The sequence below is a fragment of the Periplaneta americana genome, chromosome 11, assembly GCF_040183065.1.
Source record: "Periplaneta americana isolate PAMFEO1 chromosome 11, P.americana_PAMFEO1_priV1, whole genome shotgun sequence".
Taxonomy (NCBI): Eukaryota; Metazoa; Arthropoda; class Insecta; order Blattodea; family Blattidae; genus Periplaneta; species Periplaneta americana.
Genome location: NC_091127.1, coordinates 7343475 through 7363606, shown reverse-complemented (window position 1 = coordinate 7363606; position 20132 = coordinate 7343475). Strand labels below are relative to the sequence as shown.

Genomic DNA, 20132 nt, shown 5'->3' with positions numbered 1-20132 from the left:
TGTGTTCTGAAATTGATCTGTGTGTAGAGAATTTGATCAGGGTGTGTTTTAGTGTGTCTGTATATTTAAAAAACTCAACACACTAGAACAATATGAAATATACAGACACACTAAAACACACCCTGATCAAATTCTCAACACACAGATCAATTTCAGAACACACACACTATTTGACACCACATTTCAACACTTTTCAATAATCGAACGCATCCACACAACAGGCAGCGAAGTTCGAGATGACGCCGAGATCTAGTAGGCTCTGAGGATGGTGTGAAGAAGCACCGAAACAGCTGTAAGCCGCACGTGCTTACACAATTAACACGAGTAAGATCACCATTTAATCAATTATTTGTTATGTGTTGTTGAGCTCTGAGGAATCTCCCATCTTTCAGTGTTGTATGCACAAAGTTTCAGCAAATAAAGTTCAGCAGTAAATGTTTTACGGTGTTTTTATTTTATGTATACTCAAACGGATCACCCTGTATATTTTTTGCATTTGGTTAGAGTCCATAATTGTCAAGCAGGTAATTATTTTTAAGTAGTGAAAATGATCTGGAATAATTTTTCAGATTTCCCAATTAGAGTAATACCTGTTTACATATTTGGAATATGGATGACAAATAAGGAAACTTTTCGGTCTTACCAAATGTTTAGTATAATACTATAAAGGTAACAGTCTCTCTCTCTCATATTGTATATTATATAAGAACGGCCCAATATCTGTCTCATACGTAGGAGGGGTGCCCGTGGCAGCGTGCACGAGAGTGCAGTGGAGGACATACTGGTGGCCACCGACCAAGTGCTGGCATGCACCGGAGACACAGCCGAGATGGTGCGGCAGACCAAGGTTCTGAACAAGGCCACCTCCCAACTCATACAAGCCATCAAGGCAAGTGTCACTTTAGTAAGCTGTACAATAAGATGTTGGTGATATTTGCAATAATCACACGATAACTGTGCTTTAATGGTTGGCATTTAATTATTAGTCTCAGTGAAGCGTACAGCAGAGTCCATATAGGTCAGTTTCTCTCAGATGCGTTTCCAATTCACTGCGGGCTAAAGCAAGGAGATGCACTATCACCTTTACTTTATAACTTCGCTCTAGAGTATGCCATTAGGAAAGTCCAGGATAACAGAGAGGGTTTGGAATTGAACGGGATACATCAGCTGCTTGTCTATGCGGATGACGTGAATATGTTAGGAGAAAATCCACAAACGATTAGGGAAAACACGGGCATTTTACTGAATGCAAGTAAAGAGATAGGTTTGGAAGTAAATCCAGAAAAGACAAAGCATATGATTATGTCTCGTGACGAGAATATTGTACGAAATGGAAATATAAAAATTGGAAATTTATCTTTTGAAGAGGTGGAGAAGTTCAAATATCTTGGAGCAACAGTAACAAATATAAATGATACTCGGGAGGAAACTAAACACAGAATAAATATGGGAAATGCCTGTTATTATTTGGCTGAGAAGCTTTTATCACAGTCTACTATATACAGTCACGAAGCTTGAGTTTTGAGGGTGCTAGAAACAATAGACTGTGACGGTACTATTTTGCATTGCCTGTAATGAGGCGATATTAGCGATCCTAGTGGTGAGCAACTACCTAATGTTTGCATATTTACTACGTATTAAGCTTCGCGACTGTATATACTAGACTGTGCTTTTATCATCTAGTCTGATGTAAAAAAATCTGAAAGTTGGAATTTATAAAACAGTTATATTACCGGTTGTTCTTTATGGTTGTGAAACTTGGACTCTCACTTTGAGAGAGGAACATAGGTTAAGGGTGTTTGAGAATAAGATGCTTAGGAAAATATTTGGGGCTAAGAGGGATGAAGTGACAGGAGAATGGAGAAAGTTACACAACACAGAACTGCAAGCATTGTATTCTTCACCTGACATAATTAGGAACATTAAATCCAGACGTTTGAGATGGGCAGGGCATGTAGCACGTATGGGTGAATCCAGAAATGCATATAGAGTGTTAGTTGGGAGGCCGGAGGGAAAAAGACCTTTAGGGAGGCCGAGACGTAGATGGGAGGATAATATTAAAATGGGTTTGAGGGAGGTGCGATATGATGATAGAGAATGGATTAATCTTGCTCAGGATAGGGATCAATGGCGGGCTTATGTGAGGGTGGCAATGAAACTTCGGGTTCCTTAAAAGCCAGTAAGTAAAGTAAGTATTTAATTATTAGCAATAGCAGTAAGTGCGAAATGCCTTCAAAATACGTTCATGTGAGTGTTTTCATTTTTCGTCTTCAGTTTTAGTCGATTTTTTATTTATTTTTAATCCGTAAAAAAAAGTCAAAACAGGAGAAAATATGTAGCCTATAGAAAGTAAGATGCATTAGGCCTTCAGAGGCTGCAGTACTTAAAGGATCTGAGATGGTGTTATTGCCACTGTAAAATTATTTCTATTTGTAATCATCATCATCATCATCATCATCATCAGTTAGTGTTACAACCCGGGGTGGGTTTTGGCCTCCTTCCATCTTACTTTGTCCTTCACCATGTTAGTCCATCCTCTCACTCCCATAATTTGAAGATCTTTGGATACCCCATCCATCCACCTTAACTTTGGTCTACCCTTTCTCCTCCTGTTATATAGCCTAGCCTTTAACATTGTAATAGGAGTGCGTGTTTCAGGCATCCTGTTTACATGTCCTAGCCATCTCAGTCTTTGAGCTTTCATAAATTTTATAACATCTTGACCTCCTATCAGGTTAAGAAGTTCATTGTTGCAGCGTATCCTCCATCCTTGATGATCATTGACTGGGCCAAAGATTCTATGCAGAATCTTCCGTTCAAAACTTCTTAAGGAGTTCTCGTCTTTCTTTGTAAATGTCCATGTCTCTGAACTACAGGACGAACTAATGTTTTATAAACTTTAATCTTTGTCATCCTCAATAACAACTGATTTTTAAACAGTGGAAGATTAGTGTAATAAGCCCGATTTCCAGCCTGTATTCTGTCGTTGACACAATCACTCACATCACAGTTATTATTAATAATAACTCCAAGATATCTGAATTGGGATACACCTTCAAATGTATACTCCTGGATGTTAATATTCTTAGAGGTCCTTCTCAACTTAGAGGTGGACATAATCATGTATTTAGTTTTTCCTTGATTCACTGTTAATCCCATGTTTTTGGCATTCCTGGATACTATTTGTAATTACTTACGTTAAATATAATATAAATGAAGGACACACGTTCGATCCCTGAAACAAGAGGTACATTTCATTTCTATGGGCTATAATTTTCAGAATATCCCTGGGACTACTCATTACAATCCTCACCCTTGAAGTGTAGTGGTTTGTTTCTTTCTTTATATAAACTTTGTGTCCCTCCATATTTTCTTGAATATTGCAAGGAAAGATGGATTTCAAGTCTATTACATCTGATTGCAGAGTGAAGCAGAAAGTCAGCCCGACTTAGAGTTACGACGCAGGCTGCTGGCTGCAGCTGAGGCCTTGGCAAATGCAACGACACACATGATGGAGTCGGCGCGCCTGTGTGCCTCAAACCCACACGATGCACAGTGCCAGGGCCAGCTTGGCTCGGCCGTGGAGCAGCTGCGAGCTGCCACCACTGCGGCCGCCACTCCAGTGCTGCGCAGGAAGGTCATTGAGCGTCTTGAGGTGAGGGACAAGCAAATATTTTGTTATGACTGTTTGGAGATAATTGATTAAACATTAATAATCAATAAGAAAATTATGGGGAGTTGTGGTGAAAGAATATTTGCTTCTCTTGTCACTTAAACTAATAAGACACATACATACATGTTGTAGGTACCGGTACCTACTCTAATTTTGACAGAAGTTGTCAGAATTCATATGAAGAGTCCACTGCAAGAATGATGGATGTCACTTTCTTGTCGAAAATGAACCAAGACTGTCAATGCATAGCTTAAGACATATAGAATGTACATACAGAGTTATATGGCATTAACACTAATAGTCATTGTCCAGTAATGATCGGAAAATCACAGTTAAGCTTTGAGCGCTAAGCATTTCAAACTTTCAATTGCTTCTCCTGCAAAATGTATTCCAAGTGCAGTGGACTCTTCATATATATTAAGAAGAGCGGAGTTTCACTACATGATTTTCTAAAAGCCGCAGTTTAAATACTACTAATCATAATAATATTGACTCTTAACAGAAAACTATCATTAAATCGTTGTAACCTGCAATATTACATAAACTAAACTGTACCGGTAACTATTAGTGTTACGTCACAAAGATACGTAGGTCTACTTTAAAATACAGAAGTAAATTTAACTTATAATAATATTTCACATGCTAGAATTTTATCTAATTTTAAATTAACTTTAAAAAAAATTCCTTTACATTTACTTGTTAGCTACAGCAATCCTATACCCAACGAAGGCAAACGTTTTACGATGTGAGATAGCAATGAATTACAAACAGCTCCTGTTAACTGAGGATATTGCGTGACATACTACAGATATTATTTTTTTGATGTCGAAAAATTTCATTTGAGTACCTACCAGTATTTTAGTACGAAATTGAGCCAAGTTCTATACTGGTGTTGAATTTATCCATTTTCTTGGTCTATTTTGTATAATGGAAGACAAATGTTCACATACCACATCATCAAACGAAAGGAGTGGTATGCAATCTCTAAGGTGTAGCCGAACAACCGCACCACACTCTCAGTTGAATGTAATGCTCATGAGCGTCAGAAATTGACGACCAAAGCTTTGTCAAGTCGAACTCCAAACTGCAGAGAGAATATTAAGCATTAGGAAAGTCTTATGTTAAAACAGGTGGTATGATGACTTTTCATTCACTTGGTTATCACCATCGTCGCGAAAAACTAGCTCCTGATATTTATAGTTGTGGTAGTAGATATCGTGGGCTAAAGCAAGGAGATGCACTATCACCTTTTATTTTTTAACTTTACTCTCGAGTATGCCATTAGAAAAGTCCAGGATAACAGGGAGGCTTTGGAATTGAACGCAGCTGCTTGTCTATCCGGATGGCTTGAATATGTTAGGAGAAAATCCACAAACGATTAGGGAAAACACGGGAATTTTACTGGAAGCAAGTAAAGAGATAGGTTTCGAAGTAAATCCCGAAAAGACGAAGTATATGATTATGTCTCGTAACCAGAATATTGCACGAAATGGAAATATAAAAATTGGAAATTTATCTTTTGAAGAGGTGGAGAAGTTCAAATATCTTGGAGCAACAGTAACAAATATAAATGATACTCGGGAGAAAATTATACACAGAACAAATATGGGAAATTCCTGTTATTATTCGGTTGAGAAGCTTTTATCATCCAGTCTGCTGTCAAAAAATCTGAAAGTTAGAATTTATACTTAATTACTTACTTACTTACTTACAAATGGCTTTTAAGGAACCCGAAGGTTCATTGCCGCCCTCACATAAGCCTGCCATCGGTCCCTATCCTGTGCAAGATTAATCCAGTCTCTATCATCATATCCCACCTCCCTCAAATCCATTTTAATATTATCCTCCCATCTACGTCTCGGCCTCCCCAAAGGTCTTTTTCCCTCTGGTCTCCCAACTAACACTCTATATGCATTTCTTCATTCGCCCATACGTGCTACATGCCCTGCCCATCTCAAACGTCTGGATTTAATGTTCCTAATTATGTCAGGTGAAGAATACAATGCGTGCAGTTCTGTGTTGTGTAACTTTCTCCATTCTCCTGTAACTTCATCCCTCTTAGCCCCAAATATTTTCCTAAGCACCTTATTCTCAAACACCCTTAACCTATGTTCCTCTGACAGTTATATTACCGGTTGTTCTTTATGGTTGTGAAACTTGGACTCTCACTTTGAGAGAGGAACATAGGTTAAGGGTGTTTGAGAATAAGGTGCTTAGGAAAATATTTGGGGCTAAGAGGGATGAAGTTACAGGAGAATGGAGAAAGTTACACAACGCAGAACTGCACGCATTGTATTCTTCACCTGACATAATTAGGAACATTAAATCCAGACGTTTGAGATGGGCAGGGCATGTAGCACGTATGGGCGAATCCAGAAATGCATATAAAGTGTTAGTTGGGAGGCCGGCGGGAAAAATACCTTTAGGGAGGCCGAGACGTAGATGGGAAGATAATATTAAAATGGATTCGAGGGAGGTGGGATATGATGATAGGGAATGGATTAATCTTGCTCAGGATAGGGATCAATGGCGGGCTTATGTGAGGACGGCAATGAACCTCCGGGTCCCTTAAAAGCCAGTAAGTAAGTAAGGTAGTAGATAGCTCGTTGATGAAACAGTGTAGTCTGGCAACGCTGTAATGACAGAGGTCTCTCGGGTTTTCACCTTCTTTCGTGTACTTGGAGCATAGATGCAGAATACTTTAACTAAACTCCTAACCAAAGTGGAAACAGATAAAATAAAATCTGTTGTTATTTTTAGTAAGTGTGAAGCAATAGGGCAGAGTCGGTCATAAGAGTGTGCGTTGCAGGCGGTGGCAAAGCAGGCGGCCAGCACAGCCACGCAGTGCATTGCAGCGGCACAGGGCGCGGCACAGCACAACAGCAACAAGGCGTCGCAGGAGCAGCTCTCATGCGACTGCAAGGCCATGGCGAACATGATCAAGGACCTCGTGGAGGGCATCAAGGGCACGCTGTCCAAGCCCGACAACCCGGCTGCCCAGCTGACCCTCATCAACGCATCAGAGCAATTCCTGCAGCCGGGTGCCCGTGTCGTGCAGTCGGCATCCGCGGTGCTGCCTACCGTGGCCGACCAGGCAGCCGCCCAGCAGCTGAACACGAGTGCGCAGCAGCTGAGCGCAGCCCTCAGTGACCTGCGGTCCTCCTTGAACCGCGCACGCGAGGTATGCGGTAGTCTGGAGCTCGACTCGGCATCCGAGCTCATACACAACCTGCAGGCCGACTTGGAGGCCTTCCAGCGCTCCGCTGAGCGCAATGAATTAGGACCCCTGCCAGGAGAAACGGTGAGAAGATAAATACCGGTACCAAAAATTAGCGGCATTGCATAATGCTTGCGAGTCTATAAGAATGTAGTGATACGAATTCATATTTCAAGTGCGTTATAATAGCTTATAATACATAGACAATACACTAGCAAACAAAATTGAAACTTTTATTGTTGTACCTTCTAAGCAGAATTAATAGATATCTATGAAAATCCATGTTGGAATTCCAAAAGTGACAGAAAAAATTCCCTGATTAAAAGAAATGACACAAATTCACTTTTGAATCTAACATAAAAAAAATATGAAAGTACTGGTACAGTAAGGTAAAAAACATTTAATATAATTATCTGGAACCAATAAAATAAGTCTAAAATTTTACAGTTATAAGCAAAATTAGCATTTACCTATGAAACTCAATGCACTGATTTATTAAGAGATATATTCCACCAAACTTCCAGAATACTTTTTTTGATAACTGTTATAAAATATTTAATTTGTTGTTTTTAATTGGTTATTTTACGACGCTTTATCAACTGCTATGGTTATCTAGCATTTGAGTGAGATGAAGGTGACTTATACTTTTACTACGTCATACTACTTTTGACCAATAAAACGGTACGAAAGGACGTGTTTCAACCAATTGTGGCTGTTTATCGCTACAAATTTATCTCTCCCCTAGCGTCTGTTTGTTTTTATCACTTCCTTAGCATTTGTTTCTTTGTTTACCAATATTTCAAACTGCAAATACTTGACGGTACTATAAAACATGCTTTGCCATTTTGTTTCCCGCATAGATAGTAAACTGAAAATGGCAGCTCTGTTCAAACATTTTGGTGAAGCTAACATTAGTAAAATAGAAATTTAGTAACTCAGTACCTATTTTATTGCATTACAGTACTTTATTTCTTCTAATCTTTATATACTTTCTTCTGTTTTTATCACTTCCCTACCATTTGTTTCTTTGTTTGCCAACATTTCAAACTGCAGATTCTTTATGGTACTATGAAACATGCTTTGCGATCGTCATTTGTTTACCGTATAGATAGTAAATTGAAAATGGTGGCTCCGTTCAAACGATTTGGTGAAACTAACATTAGTGAAATAGAATTTCAGTAAGTCAATTAATATGTTATTGTACGAGGCGTGTTCTTAAAGTAAGTTCCAAAAGGGTGTAGAAAGTAAACGGGGAAATATTTACAAACCATTTTTGTATCATTGTATTCCCCACACTTCAATTACTTCTCACCATAATCTCCACCATTATTGAGGCATTTATCGAGTCGTGGCACAAGTCTTTCTATCCCCTCATTGTAGAATACACCCGCCTGCGAACCACTCCGCAACATTTGTGGAAAATTCAAGGAAAGCGAAGAAATTGTGAACCTCCTGTCCTCATGAATTTTTTCATCGACAGCACGCACCAAATCGTCATTGATCAAAGATGGCCGACCAGTACGCTGCTCGTCATGCACAGAGACGTGGCCCTCGTTGAACTTTCTAACCCATCTCCTGACCATTCCATCACTAATGGCATCATCACCATACACCTCACAAAGTTGATGATGAATGTCAGCTGGTTTGATGTTTCTCGCATTCAAGAAACGGATAACAGACCACATCTCACAGTCGGCGGGGTGCTCGATCACTTTAATCATTTCAACTGATCACAACTAACCACACACACGGACTGAAGCTCTGAAACTGCATGCACAGCTTGCCTGAGGACTGAAGAAGAAAACACGCATGCGCAAAATAACGATTGCAGCGATGCGACAGCTATAATTGAAAATGGAACTTACTTTAAGAACACGCCTCGTATTAGAGTACTTTATTTCTTCCAATCCTCATATACTTTCTTCTAATCGTGTAATAGTCAACTAAATCTCACTCGAGTTTTGATTTTCTCTAGATAAAAAAACTGCAACCTAGTAACTTGTTCTAACCAGGATTTGAACCGCACTTTAATTTGTTACAACACACTGATTTACAGACTGAGTCGGCGGCTCTGAAGTTGGGCAGTACATCCAAAAATGTGGATTCTGCGATGTCGCATCTTCTCAGCGCCGCAGTGCAGGGCAATGAGAATTACACCCGCATTGCCGCCAGAAATACTTGGTCCGCCCTGCGCGACTTCACCACATCCGTACGTGGCGTGGCAGCCACTACTCATGACCAGGACACGCAGAAGATGTGAGTGTGACACTTATCATCACATGTGTTGTGGAAAGAATGAAGTATTGTGATGGTTATGCAAGCACACGATTTCAGTATCCCTGATGTTAAAAAGAAGTGTTTTTGACGTGGCAATTTTATTATCTATTATTTAGTTTGCCTAATGTTCAGAATATTACTGCATATCATATTCATTATTGTATCTCCAATGGGGGGTAGCCCTATTTTACATATGTATGCTAGGGCTATAGTTTTACACAAAAAATTGGCCTAAGCATAAAAACAAATGGAAAAGAAAAATAAATTAGCTTACACAATGTAAACAAAACATAAACAATCCGTAATTTAAACATTGCGATTGCAAATCAAACATCAGGCATCAATTTGAGACAAACAGAAAACAGTTACAACACATACACGTAACATTTCTTATAGCCGTTCTCTATAACACAATTATGCAGCTTTCCATAACGTACATCATAAATTAATACACAATAGTCACACAAACACAATCAAGCATCCCATAACTATGACTCACATACACAACAAATCAAGCATTCGCTACAACACATGCATTTCAACATAATAGCCACACTTTTAAAAGTTACAAATTTGGCTCCAAAAAGAATAAATAGGACACTGTTACTAAATACTGTTATTTTCTACAAGGTCTTAAACACATTTGTAATAAATCTGTGAAATTCCTTTAAGCAACATTGCTTCAGAAGAACTTTTGTTATTGTTGGTGAGAAAGTTGTATCGCACATGCTAAGGTGGGTTTCTAGCTGGTATCTCTTGCGTTCTTGTAGCGGGCACTCAAATAACAGGTGGTCGACTGTTTGTGTGGGGTGTTCACAGGAACATGAATATCATATTTCACCTCTGATTGAGGTTCTGGCTGATATCTACATCTATTATCAGGCAGTACATCTCACTCGACAATTTGAGTCAGAAGAAGAACAATTGTTTGTATACATCTAAAGTCTGATTAGTGGAATATGTAGCTAATCGGCGATGTATGCAATGTAGGGGGAAAAGAACTGTCACCCTACTCCTTTATCTCCTGACATAGTTGCCTTAAAAGTGGTGCCATGTTGGTATCATTTGTGAGGTTCAGACTTGTCTTCGAACAGTTGACTAAACAAACAATATAGTTCTCTTCTGTATATAATAGTAATAGTAATTTATTCACCATAAAGATTTTTACAAATCATAGTTTCGTCAATCTTATTTCTAAGTCTTAATCTAGTTTCTGATTATACTATAGACATATTTATGAATTTGTAGCTTTGTTATTGCAGGACATCTGCTGACATGATTTAAGAAGAACTGTATCTAAGATAGTATAAAATTAATAATAATAATAATAATAATAATAATAATAATAATAATAATAATAATAATAATAATAAAAATGTTCTTAACAGCAATAACGACCTATATGCCTTCACAATTACACATTAGTAGGCACTTTCATCAAGGTCTAAATACCTAAATTCCTCTACAGTATAGGCATATGATGCAGCAGCAACCTGTTGACTATGCTTTTAAACTTATTTTGTTTACTACTTATTATGGAGCTCGGAATTTTATTATACATGTTTATGCCTCTATGTAAAATACTTTTAAGACTTGTGGTAATTCTATGAGTGGACAAATGGATATGACTTGATGTTCGTGTTTGATACATGTGGTAGTCTGAATTCAATTTGAATTTTGCTTTGTCTTTATGAATGAAAGACACTGTTTCTAGAATGTATATACAAGGCACTGGCAGAATTTTGAGTTCTCTAAAAATTGCTTTACTTTGCGACCTTATTTCATAATTTTTATAATTTTCTTCTGTATCTTAAAAATTTCCGTAATTTTGCTTGTTGCGCCCTATAATGGTATGCCATACTGAATCTGGGAATGTATATAGCCAAAATACATAGATCTGAGAACTTCATTAGAGGTTGTTTTGCTTAAAATTCTGAAATGGAACTCTCTGCATCAAAATCCACAGTTAATTCCCGATTTACCACGAAAATCGTCTGTAGCTCAAATGACTTTATTGTCAAACGCCTGGCATTAGAAAACAACAACAACACACATATATATATATATATATATATATATATATATATATATATATATAGATATAGAGCGGTTCAATTTTTCTATAGTTTTCTCAACATGATAGTTCCAGGTTAAAGCAGAGTCAATTCAGATGCCTAGAAATTTTGTATTTTTAACTTCCATTATGTCTTTATCATTTATTTTGATAGGAGTAGAATTTTGATCTCTGCTATTGTTACATAAGAGCAACTATAGGTGTGGTCGACACAAGACTCAGTGTCTGTTGTATAAGAGGGGTGCACGTGGCATTGTGCTTGAGATGATACATCGTGGCCATAGATCAAGTGATTGTGTGCACCGGAGACACGTCTGAGAAGGTGTGGCAGAGCAAAGTTCTAAACCAGATGCCTCAGAGTTGTCCTACAGCATTGTTATTGCTAATGTACTTTATGTTAACTTTCGTATGCTGTAACAGCCCATTTTAGTAACATTTTACATACCGTACCGATGATAATAGTTAATTTAACCTGCTGAAAATTGACATCTGATTTCTTTCCTTGTCAATTTAGTTTTTCTAGTGCTAGCATAAAGAATTCAAGGTCCATTTCTCTGCATCCATATGCCTTTATTTGTTGCTCACTGCAAATCAGATTTTGTAGTTAATACATTGTTGTTGTTTTCTAATGCCAGGCTTTTGACAATAAAGTCATTTGACCTCTTGTACTCCAATATTTTTCAAAGATATTATCATGGCCAGCCACTGAAGCACAGATTTTGAGGTGTTCCTAATCCATTTCTTGATTCGAGTTGCACAATGGGCAGTTAGGGGACTGATATATTCCAATTCTATGCAGGTGTTTGGCCAAACAATCATGGCCTGTTGCCAATCTAAATGCTGCTACAGATGATTTTCGTGGTAAATCGGGAATTAACTGTGGACTATGATGCAGAGAGTTCCATTTTTTCACTTGAGATTGTATTATCAAATTTTGTTTGTTGAAGTCTAAGTATGTAGACTTTATGTTATCTTTTGTATGCTGTAAGAGCCCATTTTAGTAACATTTTACATACCGTACCGATGATAATAGTTAATTTAACCTGCTGAAAATTGACATCTGGTTTCTTTCCTTGTCAATTTAGTTTTTCTAGTTACTTACTTACTTATTTACAAATGGCTTTTAAGGAATCCGAAGGTTCATTGCCGCCCTCACATAAGCCCGCCATCGGTCCCTATCCTGTGCAAGATTAATCCAGTCTCTATCATCATATCCCACCTCCCTCAAATCCATTTTAATATTATCCTCCCATCTACGTCTCGGCCTCCCCAAAGGTCTTTTTCCCTCCGGTCTCCCAACTAACACTCTATATGCATTTCTGGATTCGCCCATACGTGCTACATGCCCTGCCCATCTCAAATGTCTGGATTTAATGTTCCTAATTATGCCAGGTGAAGAATACAATGCGTGCAGTTCTGCGTTGTGTAACTTTTTCCATTCTCCTGTAGCTTCATCCCGCTTAGCCCCATTTTCCTAAGCACCTTATTCTCAAACACCCTTAACCTATGTTTCTCTCTCAGAGTGAGAGTCCAAGTTTCACAACCATACAGAACAACCGGTAATATAACTGTTTTATAAATTCTAACTTTCAGTTTTTCTAGTGCTAGCATAAAAAATTCAAGGTCCATTTTCCTGCATCCATACGCCTTTATTTGTTGCTCACTGCAAATCAGATTTCGTAGTTAATACATTGTTGGTTGCAGGATCCTCGCAAGTGCAATGGAAGTGATGGAACAGTCATTGCAACTGATCGAAGAGGTACGCCAAGCTATGCAGGGCAAAGGGAATCCTGTCAATGCACAGAAGCTGACGTACGCCTCAAAAAATGTATCACAAGCCCTTAATAAGTGCGTGGGCTCCCTACCAGGACAGAAGGACGTGGAAGAAGCCATTCAGTCTATTGCGGACGCGCTGCAGATTCTGGATCGTGATGAATTCCCACCTAGCTCCAAGCCGTGCGGACAGCTGCAGCAGGAACTCAGCTCGTCGGCCGCGAGCCTCAACGACGCGTCAGCTGCCTTGGTCTCGTCCGTGCACAACCCGACACAGCTGGCTGTCTCGTCCCGCACGTTCGATACCGCCTTCAGAGATCTGTTGGGCAGGAGCACGGAGGTGGCCGGTCAGACTAAGGACACAGAGATGCAGGGCCAGATGATGGTGTCCCTCAAGAACGTGTTTCTGGTGTCGTCCAAGCTGCTGGCGACAGCCAAGTCAGTTGCAGCTGATCCTTCAGCACCCAATGCCAAGAACCAGCTAGCAGAGGCGGCAAGGTACCAGTATGCCATAATTCCGAGTTCTGCAGCCCTGATAGAAGGGATCTATGTTTTTGTACTGCATAAAGGGTAAGATGGTCAGCCTGAAGGGCGGACTCTGACTCATAGCTTTGAGAGCTACACAGCTATAGTCGCGACGCTGTTATTCCCGACGTGACTTCTCCTCTTTGCTTACGTCTTAGGAAGTCAGGGCTCTATAAAGTCTAGGTAGGTAGTATCATTCGCCATTTTTGTGCTTTCGTTGCCGAGCTACCATACGAGGAATCTATTTGCCACACCGTTAAACATTATCATGTCGTAGCTCCTATGATAATAAATCAAACGCACTGTAATTCAGCAAATAATTGAGCGGCAAATAACGTCTTCGTGTGCTTTCTGCGAACGCCAACGAAAGAGTCAAAATGGCGGGCGATTATATTAAGTATTTATCGAGCCTTAGGAAATGCATGAAGTCTTCCTCAGCAAATCACAAGATGCACACATTTAAATGTAGCTGACCTGCAATGCAATTGGCTGTCGGAAATTAGAGCGACGGGACTATAACAGGAATGTGTCCAGGTATCATAGTTAAATGGGAGTAATAATAATAATAATAATAATAATAATAATAATAATAAAGATAATGAAAATAATGATTATTATGATGATAATAATAATAAAGATAATGATAATGAAAATAATTATTATGATAATAATAATAATAATAATAACAGAGATAATCATAATGGAAATAATAATATTAATAATAATGATAATGAAAATAATAATTATTATGATAATAATAAAGATAATCATAATGAAAATAATAATAATAGTAATAATAATAATAATAAAGATAATGATAATGAAAATAATTATTATGATGATAATAATAATAAAGATAATGATAATGATAATAATAATAATGAAGATAATGATAATGAAAATAATAATTATTATGATAATAATAAAGATAATGATGATGAAAATAATAATAATAATAATAATAATAATGAAGATAATGATGATGAAAATAATAATAATAATAATGAAGATAATGATGATGAAAATAATAATAATAATAATAATAATGAAGATAATGATGATGAAAATAATAATAATAATAATAATAATAATAATGAAGATAATGATGATGAAAATAATAATAATAATAATGAAGATAATGATGATGAAAATAATAATAATAATAATAATAATAATAATAATAATAATGAAGATAATGATGATGAAAATAATAATAATAATAATGAAGATAATGATGATGAAAATAATAATAATAATAATAATGAAGATAATGATGATGAAAATAATTATGATAATAATAAAGATAATGATGATAAAAATAATAATAATAATAATAATAATAATAATGAAGATAATGATGATGAAAATAATTATTATAATAATAATAAAGATAATGATAATGAAAATAATAATAATAATAATAACAATAATAATAATAATAATAATAATAATGAAGATAATGATGATGAAAATAATAATTATTATGATAATAATAATAATAACAATAATAAAGATAATTATAATGAAAATAATTATGATGATGATCTCTCTTCATGGTCGTCTTTGTGTGGGATGCCACAGAACGTAGCACCAGGCAATGTGAGTTATGCACTGAAAGTTTGATCTCTCTGCAGGGCGGTGACTGACAGCATCAACCATCTGATTGATGTGTGCACGTTAGCCTCTCCAGGCCAGAAGGAATGTGACAATGCAATCCGTGAGATACACTCCTTGCGGCCTCTGCTTGACAGCCCCACAGAACCTCACAACGACTCCACATACTTTGAGTGCCTGGACACCATTACAGAGAAAGCGAAGAGCCTTGGTGAGTGTATTTAAACAAAAATTATCACTCTCGGTAATACAGTGTAACTGCTTAGCATAGGCCTATATTCAAAGTTCTGTTTTAAAAGTTAATCCCCATAAAATGTAATCTGCCATTTTGCATTTATTATTTCCAGAATTTATTGATAAATGTCCTTAAAAAATGAAAACAGAAAATATACCGGTATTATTTTAAAATGTGGTAGCATATTGTCTGTGTCAAATTTATTATATGGGAACGAAATAGGCCTACCATTAGTAGAAAATTGTTGTTGTTGTTGTTTTTGTTGTTGTTGTTGTTGCTGCTGCTGCTGCTGTTGTTGTTGTTGTTTTCCAATGCCAGGCGTTTGACAATAAAGTCATTTGACCTCTTGCACTCCAATATTTTTCAAAGATATTATCATGACCAGCCACTGAAGCACAGATTTTGAGGTGTTCCGAATCCATTTCTTGGTTTGAGTTGCACAAGGGGCAGTTAGGGGACTGATATATTCCAATTCTATGCAGGTGTTTGGCCAAACAATCATGGCCTGTTGCCAATCTAAATGCAGCTACAGACGATTTTCGTGGTAAATCGGGAATTAATTGTGGATTATGATGCTGAGAGTTCCATTTTTTCCCTTGAGATTGTGTTATCAAATGTTGTTTGTTGAAGTCTAAGTATGTAGATTTAATAAATCTTTTCACAGAATTAGTAGAAAATTAGTAGAAAATTATCAGAGACAAAATCAGTCTTTTAAAAGATTGATAAGCAATCTATTCTGCAATTGGAGGAATTTGCATTAGCCACAAATAATTTAGAAGTACTGCTATCATCAACAAAAAGTGTAATTGATAATATACGCACGCACACATACACTCAACATGCACAAACAAATGTGAGAAAATAAACATAAACAAATAGAGTATGAAGCAGATTAACACATTTATACAGAAACTAAAAGAAAAATTAAAATATTAAGGGTTACATTTCTAAGATACAATATTTACTCACATTCCATGAATTCATGCATTGGATAGAAAGGTCTATTCAGCAGCCATCTGTAAATAGTGGCCTATGTATGATTCCTTGATGGTGTCTCCTAGCCTTTTATTCTAAATTGCCACAAGCATGTAGCGAAATGTTGTAAATTGTTGAATTGTTAAATATACTATAAGTGATAATTTACTGCATATACAGTATAACAATTATTACTTACTTATTTATGCTCTTAAGGAACCAGGAGGTTCATTGCCGCCCTATCCTGTGAAAGATTAATCCAGTCTCTACCATCATATCCCACCTCCCTTAGATCCATTTTAATATTATCCTCCAATCTACGTCTCGGCCTCCCCAAAGGCCTTTTTTTCTCCAGCCTCCTAACTAACACTCTATATGCATTTCTGGATTCGCCCATATGTGCTACATGTCCTGCCCATCTCAAATGTCTGGATTTAATGTTCCTAATTATGTCAGGTGAAGAATACAATGCGTGCAGTTCTGTGTTGTGTAACTTTCTCCATTCTCCTGTAACTTCATCCCTCTTGTTGCGGTATGCTTGCCTTTTTATATTGTTATCCGACAAAATGAATATTTAGCTATTTTTTCCTCTATATATATTGTATAATATCATTCCCGGTGTATCAAAAACTTTACCTATTTTGGTGTGCATGCGTCGATCCACCTCCGCCTCCACCTCCTACTTGAATGTTCGAGGGGAGGGGGATGGTGTATTAATCGTGGTTGGAATTGGAAGTCAGTTCTCCACTGACCCTGAGATGGACGATTAAGAACCTGGAATCAGTTCACCTGGAGGGATGAGCCAACTTAAAATTGACGTTAGAATCCGATAGGTATACGAGGCCTGTCTAAAATGTATCCGACCTTAAATTTTCCCGCGCAAAGTAGTGATTCTAAGGCGGCGCCACTGTGCACGGTGGAAGGAGGAACTGTAATGCTCATGCTTGAATTTTTTCACCGCATTCTCTTATGCCAGTCACTGGCTGGTGGTCGCCAAGTAAGGTGCTGTTCTAAGTGTTTGTCGGATTTAGTTTTCTCGCAAGATGACTGAACGAATTGAGCAAAAATACTGCATCAAATTTTTTCAAAAGCTTGGTGATTCTCAAAGTCAAACAATTCGTAAGATTCAGCAGGTGTTTGGGGAAGATGTGATGGGTGTAACATAAATTAAGGAGTGGTTCAACCAATTCAAAGATGGCCGCACATCAGCGGAGAGTGAGCAGCGTTGTGGCAGGCACCAAACTGCTCGGAGTGCAGCTGTTGTTGAGAGGGTGCGAAATTTGGTGATGGCAGATCGTTGTTTGACCGTGCGGGAGATTGCTGAAGAGGTTGGAGTGAGTAAAGATTCTGCACATGCAATTTTGCGTGATGATTTGAACATGAACCGAGTGGCTGCGAAATTCGTGCCCAAGTTGTTGTCCCCGGAACAAAAAGACCTCCGTCGTGACGTTGCACAGGACCTTCTGGACACCTCCAACACTGATCCTGGGTTTCTGAACACCGTGATAACTGGAGATGAGTCATGGGTGTACGGGTACGACCCAGAAACAAAAAGACAATCGTCGCAATGGAAGCATCCCGAGTCTCCAAGGCCGAAGAAAGCGCGGCAGGTGCGAAGCAAAATCAAGGTGATGCTGACTGTTTTCTTTGATGTCCGTGGAATTGTGCATCACGAATACGCACCGGAAGGACAAACGGTGACAAAGGAGTACTATCACGATGTTCTCCGGCGACTCCATGATGCAGTTCGGCGCAAAAGACCAGACATGTGGACGGCGAACAACTGGCACTTGCATCACGACAACACCCCCACACATTCATCCCAATTGATCCACACTTTCTTGGCCAAACATGGAATTACAACCGTTCGCCAACCTCCCTACTCTCCAGACCTGGCTCCTTGCGACTTCTGGTTGTTTCCAAAATTGAAGACACCACTGAAAGGATCCCGTTTTGAGAGTAGAGAAGAGATAATGCGGAACGCTATGACGGAGCTGAACACCATTCCAGAGGTGTTTCCGGCAGTGGAAGGATCGGTGGGCTAAGTGTGTGCAAGCACAAGGGGCCTACTTTGAAGGGGATTAGGGTCCCAACCCCGTCAGGTATTTGAAATATTTTTTCTGGCTAAAGGTCTGATACTTTTTTGACAGGCCTCGTACACTGGGAACTTGAGACTGTGGTTTGAGATGGGACATGAGTGGGTAAACAGTTTTTTTTAAGATATTTAAAAGGGGGTTGTTGTTCAACGAAATAGTTTGGTTATTTGTTTTTATGGTTTCCCGAAGGTTTTGTTGTTATTCTATATTAAGAGACATTATGATGCAGGTAGATGTTGTTATTACTTATTGTTGGAAATTTTCTTGTTAATGCCCTTTTAGGATAGAGATCATAATTAAAGGGATATATTCTTGTTGTTGAATGTTTTTTGAAAGAAATAATTATAATAAAGGGAGGTATTGTAATTTGGAATTCTTTTTCCTTTTCTGAATTCATTCTGGTTTTTCCAAGTTCCTTGCCTAAATATTGGTGTGGTTGAGTATCGTCACACTCTTAGTCCCAAATATTTTCCTAAGCACCTTATTCTCAAACACCCTTAATCTCTGTTCCTCTCTCAAAGTGAGAGTCCAAGTTTCACAATCATACAGAACAACCGGTAATATAACTGTTTTATAAATTCTAACTTCTCAGATTTTTTTGTGGGTCTCTATCACCACAGCATGGCGTGTCCTCAGGTTGCAGATAGAGGAGACAGCCTCCAGATATGGAGGGTAGCTGCGAATATATTGAATAAGCAGTCGTAGACAGCCAATAAAGGGTGGTCCTCCAGCTTGAGGGTTGGGCGAAGGGCTAACAACCCATTAAGTAAAAAAACAGCTTGTTATGAAACCACACAATAACAATTATTAGGTCGCGTAAATAAGGATTTATTCTTTAGATACAAAAACAGTGCCAGTAATTAATTATAGACTGTCTAAAGAGAATTAACTTTCTCTGGTGCGAAAATAAATTCTCTTGAATTCATAACTGCTGCTGACAGTTGACAGATTTATGACAAGTGCTTGCTCTACAGGAGATGGAATGGCCGGCATCGCTAACCATGCCAAGAAGTCGGAACTAGAGGAGTTGGGGAGGGCCGTGAAGATGGTGTCCAATGCGGTCTGCACCCTGGTGGAGGCCACTGCACAAGCGGCCTATCTGGTGGGAGTGTCAGATCCATCGAGTGTGGCTGCACGCCCAGGTCTCGTGGATCAGGCGCAGTTCGCGCGAGCCGCCCAAGCCATCCACACTGCCTGTCAGCACTTAACTAACCAGCAGCAAGCACTGACGGCCGCCACTGTGATAGCCAAGCATGCCAGTGCACTGTGCAATGCGTGCCGCACCGCATCCTCCAAGACCACCAACCCCGTTGCAAAGAGGCACTTCCTGCAGGCCGCCAAGGACGTGGCCAACTGCACTTCCGACCTCGTTGAGAAGATCAAGGGTGAGTCTTGAATGCCTGGAATATCAGAAAATAAAGGAAATTCCTCGAACTGGTACCTATAGGAAATAATTTGCTACCAGAAAAACTTTCTTCCCATTCTAGCAGAAAAAATATTTACAATTTATGTTGATTTTCAGATAAGCCAAATGTATCAAACTTTAAAATGTCAGACTTTATGATTTGATAAATGCTACTGAAGTAGTTTGCGCAGATCTGTACATATTACTTACTTACTTACTTACCTACCTACTTGCTTTTAAGGAACCTGGAGGTTCATTGCCGCCCTCA

The 20132-nt window shown here is 38.4% G+C and overlaps 1 protein-coding gene across 3 annotated transcripts in view; it reads left to right on the top strand.

The window, feature by feature from the left end:
• LOC138708747 (talin-1-like) overlaps positions 1–20132 on the top strand; it is an 86809-nt gene that overhangs the window by 31096 nt on the left and 35581 nt on the right. For all 3 annotated transcript variants that reach the window (XM_069838883.1, XM_069838884.1, XM_069838885.1), the window contains exons 13-19: positions 736–889; positions 3425–3655; positions 6483–6974; positions 8947–9146; positions 12946–13512; positions 15174–15364; positions 19434–19844. In XM_069838883.1, coding sequence (XP_069694984.1) covers positions 736–889; positions 3425–3655; positions 6483–6974; positions 8947–9146; positions 12946–13512; positions 15174–15364; positions 19434–19844 — 2246 coding nt within the window. The remainder of the gene's footprint in view (positions 1–735; positions 890–3424; positions 3656–6482; positions 6975–8946; positions 9147–12945; positions 13513–15173; positions 15365–19433; positions 19845–20132) is intronic.